Source organism: Molossus molossus, unplaced genomic scaffold (genome assembly GCF_014108415.1).
Source record: "Molossus molossus isolate mMolMol1 unplaced genomic scaffold, mMolMol1.p scaffold_m16_p_19, whole genome shotgun sequence".
Classification (NCBI taxonomy): domain Eukaryota; kingdom Metazoa; phylum Chordata; class Mammalia; order Chiroptera; family Molossidae; genus Molossus; species Molossus molossus.
Window position 1 is genome coordinate 5,127,919 of NW_023425354.1, and position 16,087 is coordinate 5,144,005.

Genomic DNA, 16,087 nt, shown 5'->3' on the forward strand with positions numbered 1-16,087 from the left:
CCAGAATTCCATCATTATAGACTGTCATGTTGATCATACGTATTCCAACTTTATTAATAGCTATGCTTCTAACATTCAAAATATCATATATGCCAATTTTTTTAAATACCTGTATTTCTTTTTAAAAAGTTTTTTTTCTTTATTGATTTTTGAGAGAGAAAGGGAGAGAGAGAGAGAAACATTGATGAGAGAGAACATCAACTGCCTGCCTCCTGCATGCCCCCCACTTGGGATTTGGCCCAGAACCTGGACATGTGCCCTGACCAGTGACCTCTTGGTGCCTGGCTTGACGCTCAACCACTGAGCCACACCGGCCAGGCAAAACACCTCTATTTCTACTACCATCCTCGAATACTAAGTGGTATAAAATTATTACAAGCTATACAAAGTACTACCGTGCTCTAATTTTGAAAATGTGCTTCCTCAGTTTTCCTTTAGCCATGGCTTTCATACTTCCACTGTCATTCTTGACCTTGTCCTCGTTAGCCAAGAATCCCGGTGAATATGCTATCTCTTTATGACAAGCCCCTAAAAAAAACCAATTCATTTGATAAAGCTGTGCTCTTCACTTTCTGGGGTTTTTTTTTAATGTTTATACTGATTTTCTGAGAGAGAGAGGAAGGGAGAGATAGAAACATCAATGTGAGAGAGAAACAGATCAGCTGCCTCCTGCACGCCCCACACTGGGGATCGAGCCCAAGGCCCAGGCATGTGCCTGACGGGAATCAAAGCAGAAGCTCTCAGTCCACGGGCCAATGCTCAATCCCCTGAGCCACACCGGCCAGGCTCTGCTCTTCACTCTCTACTTCATCACAGCTCCTTTGTGTATCGGAACTTTAATTGAGTATCATCTGGTCAACTAGACAGCAGTTTAATGGAAAAAATATTACAACTGGAACTCAAGACCACCATTTCAGTTACTCACCCTATGTCCCTTTCACCTATAAAATGGAGGTAATTTTACCTCCTGCCTACTTACAATGTTTTAAGAAAAAAAATGGGAAAATAGATAACAACTTGCTTTAAAAAGATTCTTTTGAGTAGTGTTTTATAACACTACTTTTGAGTAGTGTTTTATAAATATCTATCAATCAATCAATCAATCAATCAGTAAATCTGAGCTTGAAATTAACACAAAACCTGTCCCCTACAGAACTGCTTACTACACTATCGACAGGCTTGTCCACGGGAAAGCACTGGAAACTGGCTCAAATCCAGGCCTACCACTCAACTCATTTCTTTTAACTTCCATTTTACTGTCAAAGTGGAGGAATCACAACTGTCAATGCAGTGCTTGGAGACTCTGAAGCTATTTTCAGAGATTTAAGTTGTGAAAAACTCAAAAATAATAGATAAAAATCAATAATGACCAGTCCTAAGAAAAATAAAATAGCATCTAACTGAGAAAGAGTAAAATGAGAAGATGTACACACAAGTCACCTCCCCACATACACGGTGCACGCACATTCCCTCCCCCTGGAGAAAGTTCCTACAGGCAATCAGTCGAAAGAGAGTGGTCAGTGCGCAGAGGGCTGAGGACAGGGCAGCTGCCACGGGGAACAAGGGGAGAGTCAGCCCAGAGACAGAGGAAGCAGCTGAGAAGCTCCGGGATGGAGCACGGGCTGGTCCTACTCCCGCTCCAGAACGGAGCTCACGCAGGCCCTGTGACGGGAGGCCTGGGACAGTGCGCAGAGGGCTGAGGACAGGGCAGCTGCCACGGGGAACAAGGGGGAGAATCAGCCCAGAGACAGAGGAGACAGCAGTGAGAGGCTCCGGGATGGAGCACGGGCTGGTCCTACTCCCGCTCCAGAACGGAGCTCGCGCAGGCCCTGTGATGGGAGGCCTGGGACAGTGCGCAGGAGTGACAGGGTTTACTCAGCCCTGGCTAGTGTGGCTCAGCTGGGTGAATGTCACCCCGTGCCCTGAAAGGTTGCCGATCTGATTCCTGGTCAGGGTACATGTCCAGGTTGCGGGTTCAATCCCCGGTCAGGGTGCAGGAAGCAACTGATCAATGTTTCTCTTTCTCCCTCCCTTCCTCTCTCTAAAAAATAAAAACATATTTTAAAAAAATAGATTACTCTGTGAGGATGGACAACACAGAAACAGGTGACAAGGGGGAAGCCAGTGAGGAGCCACCTGTAATGTAGTTCAGGTAATAATAACTGTGGCTGGGCCAGGGAAGTTGTGGAGTGAGAAGTAGCTGGTTGTGAAATTCGCTCTGAAACTGAGTAATAGGGTATCTTGACAGACTGGTTGGTGCTTAAGAAGTCAGTAAACAATATAGAATTTGGCAAAAGGCTTTGGGTACAAATACCCATAATGCCCCTTGTTAGCTGGCAGGGTGACTTTACCAGGGCTCACTTTCCACATTTGTAAGATAAGCATGAAATAACAGCACCTACCTCAAAGGTTTGTTGCAAGAAAAAATGAAATAATCCATAAAAGCACTTAGCCTAATAAATATTAACTGTTATTATCACCACTTTCCACATGGACGACTGTATGGGCCTTAGGACTGGTCTCCCAGCTACCAACCTTGCTGTCCTCCATACTCTAGATTTCTTGTTCTCAAATACAAATTTTATGGCATTACCCTGCTGAAAATACTTAGCGACCCCATTTTGATAAAATCAAAACTACCTGGCCCTGGACAGTTTTGCTCAGCGGTTGGGGCTCAGCCCGTAGACCAAAGAGTCACGTTTGATTCTGGTCAAGAGCATGTACCTTGGTTGCGGTTCAGTCCCTGGCCCTGGCCGGGGTCGTGTGGGAGACAGCCAATCGATGTGTATTTTTCTCTCTCCCCTCCCACTCTGATGATAAATGGAATAAAACCCTCAGATAAAGATTAAAAAAACAACTACCGGGAATAGTATATTTAGTCCTTGATAATCTGACTCCTTTCCTACCTGCCACTTCAGCCCATCGCTCGCCTGAGCCTTTCGGATCGAAGAAGGTATCTACAGTTTCTTAAGCAGGTAACAGGCCATTTCTTCCCTGCCCGTGCTTTCCTCAATGCTTTTCTCTGCCTGAAGAGCATCCTTTTCTGCTGTGCTTCACTGGACTTTTCAAGACACAGCTTGAGCACAGACTCCTTAAAAAAGCTTTCCCTGACTTTCCAATGGAATACAGAATCCTTACAGGGTCCAATAACATCTGGTCTAGATTGTCAATTACCCACAAGAAAAAAGTGCTGCAATCTCAAAGTAAGTTTGGTACAGTGTATAGCACATAATAAATGCCCAATAAATGTTGAAAGAATTACACTTTAAAAAAAAAAAAGATGGGAGGGAGTGGACTGGGGGAAGGGAAATGACATCTCAGCCCCCAGAACACTTGCTGTCACCCAACTATCTAACTATGGCTGTGGTGAGACAGCCAGCAAGGTGGCTGCGGAGGACCCAGAGCAGAGAGAACCACCACATGCTCGTCTGCAGAGCTCCGAGCGTCTCCCCAGGCTGCATGGCATCAACCACGGAAGGCACAGAACTACGACAGCTGGAGTGACCGAGACTGGACAGATGCAGACTGGACATAGCTAAAAGGTCTCCCTGCAAGGCTGGGCAAGTCTAGTCAACAGATTTTGGATCATCACACACATGTAATGGAGAATTCTTTTTTTTTTTTAAATATGGTTTTATTGATTTTTCAGAGAGAAAGGGAAGGAGAGAGAGATAGAAACATCCATGTGATTGAGAAACATCGATCGGCTGCCTCCTGCACACCCCACACTGGGAATCAAGCCTACAACCCAAGCATGTGCCCTGGCCAGAAACTGAACAGGGACCTCTCAGTCCATGGGACAAGCGCTCAATCCACTGAGCCACACTGGATGGACTATAGTGGAGAATTCTGAGTAGCCTCTACACAGAACAAGCAAACAGCCTCGTTGTTCCAAGATGGTCAAGGAAGGCTTAATTAACAACTATGGAGTGGCCTCTGCTGGAAAAGGAACTCTGGAGCCTGGAAGACTAGCCATGGTGAAGGCCCTACCGAGAGGAAACAACTATAGCCCCCCAGTGGACTGTCCTGCACTGGGGCTGCTGCTGTCCCCTTACCCCAGCCCCTGTAACTTCCTTTGGGTGGCTCTGCAGCTGCGAACCTCCCATAAATGGGCGTGGGGTCTGTGCTCCCTGCAGGCAAGGCGATTCTGATTAGGTGCATATTAAATTGGATCTCGTCCAGCGGTGTGGCTCAGTGGTTAAGCATCGACCCACGCACCAAGAGGTCCCAGGTTTGATTGCTGGTCAGGGCACATGCCTGGGGTGTGGGCCCGATCTCCAGTGGGGGTGTGTAGGAGGCGGCCAATCCATGTTCTTTCTCACTGATGTTTCTATCTCTCTCTCTCTCCCTCTCACTTTCTCTCTCTCTAAAATCAATAAAGGAAAAATAAATTTTTAAAAATAATAATAAATTGGATCTCTTACTTTTTGGAGGAAGACCTGTTTTTTGTTTTAGTCTTTTCCTGCGGCGGACTTTAAAGGCACCGGGAAGCTGTCATCTTGCCCACCTCCCTATTTTCTTTTGCTGGAGTGAGAAGAACTAGCTTTCAGGGGAAGTTGCAGGCCAGAGGGGAGGAAATGAACCCTTAGAAGACCCCGACTTCTCCTTTCATCCATGGAGATAACAGGCAAACACGGGGCCCTTCAGCAGGGGCCTCCATGAGCCTTTATGCTATTGTAGGATTCCTCCAGCCCTTTCTGCCCCTCCGTGTCTGGCCTAGTTGACACACGGGGGGGAGCAGGTGCCCCTGTAGAACTCTCCTTTCTGGTGCCGCTAGAAAGGACTCCTCTGGTTCCCCTTTCCCAGCATCGTCATGAACCCAGCTGAATTCACACACAGCAGCAAGGCTTCCCTAGGCCACCAGCCCACTGGGCCTAACTTCAGACAGATGCACTCCACGCCCTAGGAACCAATCCTGGGTCTAACTGGTACAAACCACGAGAAACCAAGTGCTCGCAAGACGCCGAATCCAACCCTTCCCGTCCAGGAGGGCGCATTTCTAGAGTCTGCTACTCTTTCTGAAGATACTGCGGCCCTTCTTCCAGTTCCCCGGATGAGGTCCTGGGACTTGCTTTCTGGGCCTCTTTCGGAATAGGGTAGGAAACGGCTTCCTGATCAGAGAAACCCCAAGCTCGACGATTCAGAGCCAACAGAAAAACCTCAGGTCCTCTCCTGTTGCCAGGGGCAGAGAGGTGCCCAGACTGAGGGGTTGTGAGCCTGACCTTTTCCCTGTGTAAGTGGCATGAGGGTGATGCCGTTTCCTGTGAAGTTTATAAAAGCCACCCCTTGCCCTGGCCAGTTTGGCTCAGTGGTTAGAGCGTCAGCCTGCGGTCCTGAGAGACCCGGGTTCGGTTCCCACTAAGGGCATGTACCTTGGCTGCAGTTTGTCCCCGGCCCTGGTTGGGTCGTGCGGGTGGCGGCCACTCGATGTGTCCCTTTCACGTCGATGTTTCTCTCTCTCTCTCTCCCTCTCTCTCCCTCCCACTCTACCTGAACAGAAAATGGAAAAATGTCCTTGGGTAAGGATAAAAAATAAACAAACAAACAGAAGCCACCCCTCCTGACCGGCGCTTCTCTTTCTTCCTCTGTCACTGAAAAGAGCGGGTGCTTTCCCTTTCATTGTCTTTCCTCCTTGTTCTGCTCAAATCTGTTGTCGATCCTCACCTGAGACTATTTTTCCTTTGATTTTTATTTATTTAAAAACTTTTTTTCTTTACTGATACTAGAGAGAGAGAAACATGATGAGAGAGGAGATCGATTGGCCGCCTCCTGCATGCCCTCACTGGGAATTTAGCCCACAACCTGGGCATGTGCCTTGACTTTGGAATCGAACCAGCAACCTCTTGGTGCATGGGTCGACGCTCAACCTCTGAGCCACACTGGCCAGGCTCCTTTGATTTTCAGATAGAGTGGAAGAGACGGAGGGAGAGACACATGGATTGGTTGCCTCCTACACATCCCCGACCGAGGCCAGTGATCGAACCTGCAACCCAGGTACGTGCCACTGACCGGGAATTGAACCTGAGACTCTGGTCCATGGGCTGACCCTCTACTGCTGAGCCAAACCGGTGAGGGCTCAAATCAATTTTGTTCCTAAAAATCCAGATGTGGCTATGAAGGAAGCCCTGGTGGAATAATCCACCGCGGTAACAGGCAATGTGTTTAGGAATGCCTATTATTTCAAATTACAGGCAGAAACCCTGACAAGGCCAAATGATGAGGTGTGCGCCTTAAGTTATTGTCACTAACCCCCCCATGCAGGTGCCCCCCACACCTGCCATCAGCCAAACTCCGTGTGTCATCTTTCAGCTCAACTAAAGTCCCTATGTTTACAGGTCTATAAAAATATATATATATTGACACAAAACCCACTTCTCTAAATCTAGGATCATTTCTTGAAGCCCTGCTTCTTTTTGACTAAAACATGAAAGCACGCAGCAGGAGGGGACCGTCTCAGTGACCACGTCGACTAGAATCCACCTGACACCTGAGCTAGGCCATTTGCTGCTGTTCCCACCTTCTCCCTCTGGGAGTCTTGAGTGCAACACCCACTTGTCCAGGCTGCACAGAAAGAAGGTACATGGAAATTTCTGGAAAGCTTTACCTTCATTCTTGTTTGACACTCCCTTTCCTGCCTCACTGAAGGTTCATCACAATGATGAGACTCCTGTGGGGAGAGGGTGGTGCAGAGTATCTGCTCTGAACAGACCAGCCAGGAGCCCCGTGGTGCGGGAGGGTTGGCTTATTAGAGTGTTGAGAAGTACTGTCCTCCAAGGTGGCTTCATGTCCACTGGGTTCCATGTAATAGGCTGGCTTTTAAATATCAAAGTAATTTCCTGCCACATTATTATTATTATTTTTTTCCTAAATCCTCACTTGAAGATATTTTTCCATTTATTTTCAGATAGTGTGGGAGGGGGAGAGAGACAGAGAGAAAAACATCGATGTGAGAGGGACACATCGACTGGTTGCCTCCCACACGACCCTGACCAGGGCCGGGGACCGAACCACAACCGACGTACATGCCCTTGACCAGAATCGAACCTGAGACTCTTTGGTCCACAGGCCGATGCGCTAACCACTGAGCAAAACCAGCCAGGGCCCTGCCATGTTATTTTAAGTAAATAACATGGAAATTGTTATAAACATGGCAGCCCTCAAGCTTCAGGAAGTCCCCCAAGCTTGTCCAGAGAGAAGCCATTATCTGTCCACACGTGGCTGGGAGGGAAGCAGGTCTGCGGGAAGAAGATTAAGACACCAGCAAGGAACAGGACACTCTAGACAAGGATGGTGGTGACAGCTGCACAACACTGTGACTGTACTTAATGCCAGTGATTCCCACACCGAGACGGTTAGAGTGCTGGTGGCGCAGCAGCCCTACCTGCACTCCTTGATCACCTGGTGGATGTCAAACTCGAAGGCTGCCATCAGGATGTTGTCCAGGGGTTCTGGGCTGCTCTCACCTCCCAGAAACAGGTCAAGGCTGGACTGTGGAAAGGTGTGACCCACTCAATCTCTGGATGGAAGCAGAGACTCAAGGGGGTTGGCAGGACTGCTGTGAAGGGAACCCTGGGGAAGGGTGATGGGGTCCTTCAAAAAAGCCAAAGGAAAACCCCTTCCGGTTCTCCAGGGAGGCTCACTTCAAAGAGGCCACACACTGAAAATGACCCAGCAGGGAGCAGAACCCCAGGACCCCTACTCCCCACCCCCACCCGATGGAGCTGACTCACCTGGGCATAGAAGTGCAGATCAATGGGTTTTACTGTGGGATGAGAATACAGGAGCCGGGTCACTAGGAAATGATACCAGTTACTCAGAAGCTCCTTCTGTTCCAACAAGGCAGCTTCATCTCCCAACATGATCTGAGGAGAGAGGCGTTTCCCTGAGCTCCGGGGGAGCTCTCTACAACTCTCCTGATCTCAGCGAGAGTGGGTCTGAAAGCTCTTTCCTTTGCAGAGAATGGAGAGCCCCGGCCAGGGAGGACCACGTTTCTGCCTGCACTGGGCGGGATACCACAATCCTTAAGGGGAGACATCGTGGACCCTGAACTGGACCAGCTCCCACCTTGCAGAGAGACTCCAGGTGAGGGCTGGAGGCGAATGTGCCGTCCTGGAGGTGCCGCTCACACTCCTCATGCCAGTGCTGCCACTTGAGCTCCAGCTCTGTCAGGGTCTGCGTGTTACCAGGCTGAGGGGAGATGCAGTCAGACACCATCATCACATGAACCCCTTATGCGCAATAATGAACTCATATCCCATGACCCACAGAGCAGGGCTGCTCCCACGTACACTGAGAACAGGCATTGTCCTCATCAGGTCCCCCAAGATTCGGCACATGCCTGCAGAGGTGGGGCTGCTGTCAGCTTCCTTGGAGAGCATCTGTCGGGCTTCGTCCAGCCGGCCCTGCAGCACCAAGATGGTCACCTGGAGGGACACCCAAGAATATGAGCATCCATGGGAGGCCCAGAAGCCATCCCCTCAGCCTAGCTTTGGCTTCTTAGCTTTGGGAAAGCATGATGATTTCTTCCCTCCAGAGGTAATCTAGCTCATCCAGTCTCTTGGTTTTAACCTGAACCATGCTTTTCAACCCATTACAGGATGTGACCAACTTAAAAAAAATACCACAGTGCATCAAATAAAGTATTGGCTCATAAAAGTCTTAGTTCAAATATACACAGGAATATATACATACCCTTGACACAAGTGCAATCAATCCTCTTTATTCAAAGTCTCTGTCTGTAAATTTGCCTACTTGCTAAAATTTACCTGTAACCCCTCAAGGTGCTGTCACCATCACTTGTGAACAAGTGCGCAGCAAAATCATCTGAGTCACCTGACAAGCACATCTGCAGGTGAACAAACAAGGTAGTGCTCTGCCTTCTTGTATCAGCTCTCACACTAAACAAGGGTCTTTTTCACAATCTGTTCAGTGCCAAGGTTTTGTTTGCATTTTTTGCTTTTTGTTGGGCACCCAAGCATAGTACTAAAGACTGGCCAGCTGGCTCAGTGGGTTGAGCATCCTCCCATACACCAAAAGGTTGCGGGTTCGATTCCAGCCAAGGGCACAGACCTCAGTTATGGTTTGTCCGGGGTCGTGAGGGAGGCAACCAGTCAATGTGTCTCTCTAATGTTGATGTTTCTCTCTCTCTCTCCCCCCCCCTTCCCTCCACTCTATTTAAAGATAAATGGAAAAAATGTCCTCAGATGAGGATTAAAAAAATAAAAAATAAGTCAATAAAGAAAAAAATAAACATCTCAGTGAAAGAATGAATTAGAGACTCAAAACCTGGGCCCAATACTCCTGAGCAAAGGCTCCCTCCTTGCTGCACAGATCTCCTGGACAAAAAGGCCCACAAACAGCATCAAAGGCAACAACTCTTGACCTGAATTTCAGATTCTATAAATGTAATCAATATTCCATTATTCGCGTCAACTGGCAACCCCCTCCTTGCTCCCTCCCATCTGGGTCACAGATCAGTGGAGGTGAATGGAAAAAATACTGCTCTCACCGGCAGAGAATACATGCACACACGTACACACACCTTTGGCACACATGATGACTTCCAAATGGATAATCCAAAATAACTTTGGGATCATCAGTCTTTTAGTTTGTAAAAGCTTTATTGAGTTATAATTTATACACTATGAACATTCACCTATTTAAGTGTATAATTCAATGAGTTCTAGTAAGTTTGCAGAGTTTGGCACCATCACAATCATTTTAGAACATTCTATCATCTCAAAACAACCCTTCAAGCTCATTTACGTTGATGCCCCAGCCCCAATCATCGACTTTGTATCATCTTCACGTCTTCTCTCCCTTAGATGCACAAAGAAGCCAAATTTCCCTTCTCAGTGGAAGGTCTACAAAGCATTACTTTATTACTGATAACAATTCTAAACTCTCCCTGGAGCAGGGAAGAACAGATCTAAGGGCGTTGCGATGATCACAGACACGTGGAGCCAGGCCAAGCGCACGAGGATCAGTTAGCAGCCCCCAGCCCGCCTGTGAGCACTGAGGAAAACCAGACGTGAAGTGGGAGAAAGGGGGGCCCAGCCTGCACTGGGTCCTTACCAAGTTCCAGAAGCTCTCATGTTTGCTTGGGTTCTCACTGCCCAGAACATCTGCCATCATACTGTCCACTTCGCACACGTGCAGTCGGACCCAGTCAAGGAGGTGGAGGAGGAGGGGACCAGCTGGGGGAGAGAATCTCGTCACGCACAAGACCTCAGCTTCATGAGCAGCAAATCCTGCTTTCCCATAACGCAGAGAATGAAGGGCAGACAAGCTTTGTAGGAAATGATTGACCCCTCTTAAATGAGCAAAGGTGCCCTGGCCAGTTTGGCCCAGCGGTTAGAGGGTCGACCTGCAGACCAGAGAGTCCCAGGTTCGGTTCCCGCTAAGGGCACGTACCATGGTTGCAGTTTGTCCCCGGCCCTGGTTGGGTCGTCTGGGTGGTAACCACTTGATGTGCCCCTTTCATGTCAATGTCTCTCTCTCTCTCTTTCTCTCTCTCCCTCCCACTCTATCTGAACAAAAAATGGAAAAGTGTTCTCAGGTGAGGATAAAAAAAAGAATAAAAACATATTGATGGCCCTCAGAAATCTACTGGAGAGAGGCATACAAAAATCAAATTTTAGCCCTGGCCGGTTTGGCTCAGCGGTTAGAGCGTCGGCCTGCGGTCTGGAGAGACCCGGGTTCGGTTCCCGCTAAGGGCATGTACCTCGGTTGTAGTTTGTCCCCGGCCCTGGTTGGTCGTGCGGGTGGCAGCCACTCGATGTGTCCCTTCACATCGATGTTTCTCTCCTCTCTCTCTGTTCCTCTCTCTCCCTCCCACTCTACCTGAACAAAAAATGGAAAAATGTCCTCAGGTGAGGATAAAAAATAAAAATAAAAAATAAAAATAAATAAAAAATAATAATTAAAAAAAAAAAAAATCAAATTTTATTTTCAAGTTGCTCTGTCCTTTAGCAGGAGAATGAATAAATAGCTATGACTACACAGAGATTTTTAACACTTATTCAAGAATAAGAGCAAACATAGACCATTAAAAGAAACAAAAAAAAGTCTGTAACAATTCCACAGAGCATCCACTGAAGCCAGGAAACTGTACTGACCACAATTTAACTCAAGGTCAACAGAATTCGAAGCAGACAGTAATTGCACAGGGTTGTCCCTGCCCCAATCATTAGTAACAGAATTCTCAAAGTGACTGCCCCCCACATCCTAACCCCTCGTTATACCCCTAAAACTTTCTTTTTCGTTTCCTTTTTTTTTTTTAAATCCTCACCCGAGGACACTTTTGCATTTATCTTCAGATAGAATGAGAGAAAGAGAGGGAGTAAGAGAGAGAAACATCGATGTGAGAGAGACACATCGACTGGTTGTCACCCACACGACCCCAACCAGGGCCGGGGACAAACTGCAACCGAGGTAAGTGCCCTTAGCGGGAACCGAACCTGGGACTCTCTGGTCTGCAAGCCAACGCTCCAACTGCTGAGCCTAACAGGTCAGGGCCCTTTTTTTTTCTTTTAACAGCAGAAATTGGTCTCACACTTCTGGAGGCTAGAAATCTGACATCGAGGTGTTGGCAGGGTTAGCTGCTTCTACAGGCTATGAGGAAGCACCTGTGCCTCTCCCCTAGCTTCTCCGAGAACTTTCTAAAGCCTGATCAGTCCAGAATAAAACTATCGACAACAACCCCTTTCACACACTAGTTTAATGTTTATTTTCTTGGTGTTTTTCAAGGGTCATTTGCCTATCATCTGAGGTTACTGGCAGGCACTCTATCTAATTCTTTCTGCAGCACCTGACAAAACGACAGGCGTCTGGCTGTCACATAATGCTTTCTGACAGCTGTGTTAATGAAAAAAGCATTCTAGGCAACAAAACACTCATCACAACACAAGAAAAACCAGAGGAAAGGGCAGGGGACACCTATGATGTTGACAGAATGAGTACATGCTCACCTGGGGCAACTTCAATAAAAAGAATCTCACAAAGGTTCCAAATGAGCTCCATTGCCGACAAGATGGAGACCTAAGGAAGAATTGGAGACAGAGTGCTCACTGACTGTGAACATCCCTAGGGGCTACTCGTAGAGCAAGGGAACAAAGCAAGACTTGAATCACACGATGGTCAACATTTACTGAGTATTCCTATGGCAGGGTTTCCCACAGCCACTAACAGAATTTTAGGGGGCGGGAAATGAACTAACATTTTTTTTACTTTAATGGTCGTGGTCTTAGTGTAATGTGCACTAGAAAAAAATAACTGCCCTGGCCTGAGTGACTCAGTTGGTTGAGTTTCACCTGTTCACCGAGAGCTTGCCAGTTCAATTCCTGGTCAGGATACATGCCCAAGTTTCGGGTTCAGTTCCCAGACGGGGTGCATATGGGAGGCAATCAATTGATGTTTCTCTCTCACATCAATGTTTCTCTCTCTACCCCTTCCTATCTCTCTACCCCTTCCCCTCTCTCGAAAATCAATAAAAACATATCTAAAAAATTACAACCTGGCCGGTGTGGCTCAATGGTTTAGCATTGACCCATGCACCAAGAGGTCGCCAGTTTGATTCCTAATCAGGGCACATGCCCATGTTGTGGCCCCGATCCCCAGTGGGGGACATGTAGGAGGCAGCCAATCGATGTTTTTCCTCATCGATGTTTCTATCTCTCTCTTCTTCTCTGAAGTCAATAAAGGAAAAAAAATTTTTTTAAATAACTAGCTCATCACACACATGATCCTGATGAATAGTATGGTTCAGGAAGAGGCTTTATTTATATAATAAAGAAGACAATTATTAGAAAAATATTCAGTAAATAATATTATGAGAAACATATATATGTGCCTGGCCAGTGTGGCTCAGTGGACTGAGTATCGTCCCATGGATTGAGAGGCCCTAGTTCGATTCCCAGAGAGGGCACATGCCCTGGTTACAGGCTTGATCCCCAGTGTGAGGCGTGCAGGACGCAGCCAAATGATGTTTGTACCTCTCTCCCTTCCTCTCTTTCTAAAAAAAATCAATAAAAAATGTAAGAAAGAGAAAAAACATATATATATACATGGGAGGCAGGATCGGGGAGGAAGGTGTCAAAGGGGGGAAAAGGAGGGACATCTGTAATTAAAAAAATTAATTAAAAAAATATATATAGCTTGGCTGGTGTGGCTCAGTAGTTGAGTGTTAACCCATGCACCAAGAGGTCACCGGTTCAATTCCTGGTCAGGGCACATGCCCAAGTTGTGGGCCAAATCCCCAGTGGGAGGCATGTAGGAGGCAGCCAAGCGATGTTCTATTCCATCGATGTTTCCATCTCTCTTTCCCTCTCCTTTTCTCTCTAAAAATCAATAAAGGAAAAAAAATTTTTTAAATATATATATGTAAATAAAGCAAAAATTATGAAGTTGATATTCAAGGGAATGGAGTTTAGGAAATATTCTATGAGAAAGCAACCCAATATAAGACCCAAAAATAAACCTGCCCTGAACAATATACATTCTTCCCTTCCCCACCTTCCTTCTGTGCACAAACACAGAATAGCTTATTCATAAGGAAAAATAAATGCTTTGCTGACTTCAGAGACAGTGCATCAGTCCCTATAAACTACTGGGTTTGAACAGTATCTAGATCCTATCATAAAGTACAGCATAGGGAATGTATTTAATAATATTGTAATAACTATGTATGGTGCCAGGTGGGTACTAGACTTATTGGAGGAATCACTTCATAAATTAAATAAATTTCTTACCACCATGCTGTATACCTGAAACTAATATAAAATAATACTGAATGTCAACTGTAATCAAAAAATAAAAATATTTTTTTAAAGACTACCACAAAAAGAAAATTATTTAATTTCTTTTTCATTGATTTGAAAGAGAGAAGGGAGAGAGACAGATAGAAACATCGATGAGAAAATCGATTGGCCACCTCTTGCCTCCCCCACTGGGGATCGGCCCACAACCTGGGCATGTGCCCTGACCGAGAATCAAATCGGCGACCGTTGGGTGCATGGTAGGACAGGTAAAAAGAGAATTCTTTTTTTCTTTTTTCATCCTCACCCAAGGACAGTTTTCCTTTTTTTTCAGATAGAGTGGGAGGGAGAGAGAGGAAGAGAGAGAAAGAGAAACATCAACGTGAAAAGGACACATCAAGTGGCTGCCTCCCGCACAACCCTAACCAGGGCTGGGGACAAACTGCAACCGAGGTATGTGCCCTTAGTGGGAACTGAACCCGGGTCTCTCTGGACTGCAGGCCGACACTCTAACCGCTGAGCCAAACCAGCCAGGGCAAAAAGAGAATTCTTTAAGCCCTCTTCCAGCTCCTTAAGCTAAAGTATCAGAACTTAAAGCTCAGCCCTGACCGGTTTGGTTCAGCGATGAGAGCATCAGCCTGTGGACTAAAAGGTCGCAGGTTGGATTCCTGGGTCAAGGGCACATACCTCGGTTTCGGGTCATGCAGCAGACAACCAATGGATGTGTCTCTCTCACATCGATGTTTGTCTCTTTCTCTCTCTCTCTTTCCCCTCTCTCCCTCCCTCCCTTCCACTCTATCTAAAAATCAATGAAAAATATCCTCGGGTGAGAGTTAAAAAAAAAGAACTTGCAGCTCAGTAAAATGCTGGTTTCATAAGTTGAGTACAGTTTATGACACTTAGCAGTGGTTCCAAAAGCTCGGCAATCTCAGGTGACACGTGGTTAGGATTTATATTTCCCATAAGAATTGAAAACTCATAACAAGCACAGTATTTATCAAGCACATCCTTTGTTTCAATGTGCTAGGCCTTGAAGGGGCACTAGGAAGTTTAAGACAATCCCCACCACCCCAAGGAGTGCCTGTCTACCTGGAAAGAATAGTTCCGCAACAAAGGGTGATTGTAAAGCCACCCAGGGGTGACAAGGAGGCAGAAAGACATAATGCCAGCAACAACGAAGGCAGGGCTTTTACCTGGCTACTGAACCGGTGGCCGTAGGCTGGATCTTTAGCAGCAACTAACAAAACACAAAACATTTTAAGTGAGCAATGGAACTTTCATTCTTATTGCTACAACCTCACATGCCAGGTTCTGTGGCTTGTGCCTTTGTTTTTTCTAATAACCGCCACTTTCACTATAGATTTTTTTTAAATGCTTCATATCTTTTTGTTGTAGATCAATGATTCTCAAACCAAGACCCTGAAGTTAGAGCAGCACATTTACCTAGCCGGCGTAGTTCAGCTGGCTAAGCGTGTCACATGAACCAAGAGGTCACCAGTTCAATTCCCAGTCAGGGCACATGCCCAGTTTTATGGGTCGATCCCCTGTGGGGGACGTGCTGGAGACAGCTGATCAATGTTTCTCACATTGATGTTTATCTCTCTCTTCCAAAAAAATCAATAAAAACATATTAAAAAAAACAAAAACAAAAAACGATCTCCTTAAAAAAAAAGGAGGCAGCAGCACAATCACAACATAACAAACATTGAGACCACCAGGTCATACAAACTACCTGACATCCAGGAGTCACGCAGCTCTCGTGGACCTGGTGACTTGAAATCACCAAAGTAAAAGAACGGAGAATGCGATTTTCAAAAATCCTTAATTTGAAGGAAAAAAAACCCCCACTTAATTTGGCCCTTTAGCCTTATACCTATCAATTCTGTATGTTCTAACTTGAAAAATATACTAAAGATGATTGACAACAAATTAAGTAAGACAGGAAAGTAAGAGTTTTGAACTGGAATATCAATCAGATTTTTCCCTGTAGTATTTATAGCCAGATAAATACTTCTATTACTATCACATACACACACACAAAATCCTTACTTGCAGCCTGGTGCATTTCCTCCATGCATGCTCTTATGACTGATCGGTAATTTTTACTCACTCGAACCAACCTAGAAAAAAATTACATGACATACAAGATGAGCCTGGAATATCTTATGATAACATTAAGACAGAATTGGTGATAGGAGCTGGTCAAAAGACAGGAGACAAGTTGAAGGAGCTACTAATGGCCAAAGTGGGAAAAAGCTGAGCAACAAAATAAGTAAAATATAACACATGAAATAAAATAAGTATCTATGAGTCCATACTGATTTATTTCTAAA

At 46.1% G+C, this 16,087-nt stretch overlaps 1 protein-coding gene and 1 long non-coding RNA gene across 2 annotated transcripts in view; one reads left to right on the forward strand and one right to left on the reverse strand.

The window, feature by feature from the left end:
• Positions 1-16,087, reverse strand: part of NUP85 (nucleoporin 85) — a 29,209-nt gene that overhangs the window by 6,562 nt on the left and 6,560 nt on the right. Inside the window, exons 4-11 of the mRNA XM_036269452.1 lie at positions 15,804-15,874; positions 14,948-14,991; positions 11,970-12,039; positions 10,075-10,196; positions 8,289-8,423; positions 8,065-8,187; positions 7,731-7,862; positions 7,382-7,488 (exon numbers count right to left, since the gene is read on the reverse strand). Of these exons, the coding sequence (XP_036125345.1) occupies positions 7,382-7,488; positions 7,731-7,862; positions 8,065-8,187; positions 8,289-8,423; positions 10,075-10,196; positions 11,970-12,039; positions 14,948-14,991; positions 15,804-15,874 (804 nt within the window). The remainder of the gene's footprint in view (positions 1-7,381; positions 7,489-7,730; positions 7,863-8,064; positions 8,188-8,288; positions 8,424-10,074; positions 10,197-11,969; positions 12,040-14,947; positions 14,992-15,803; positions 15,875-16,087) is intronic.
• LOC118634725 lies at positions 6,386-8,862 on the forward strand. The gene is made up of 4 exons (XR_004960393.1): positions 6,386-6,576; positions 7,957-8,082; positions 8,316-8,535; positions 8,781-8,862. It is a non-coding gene; the product is annotated as an uncharacterized LOC118634725 (long non-coding RNA).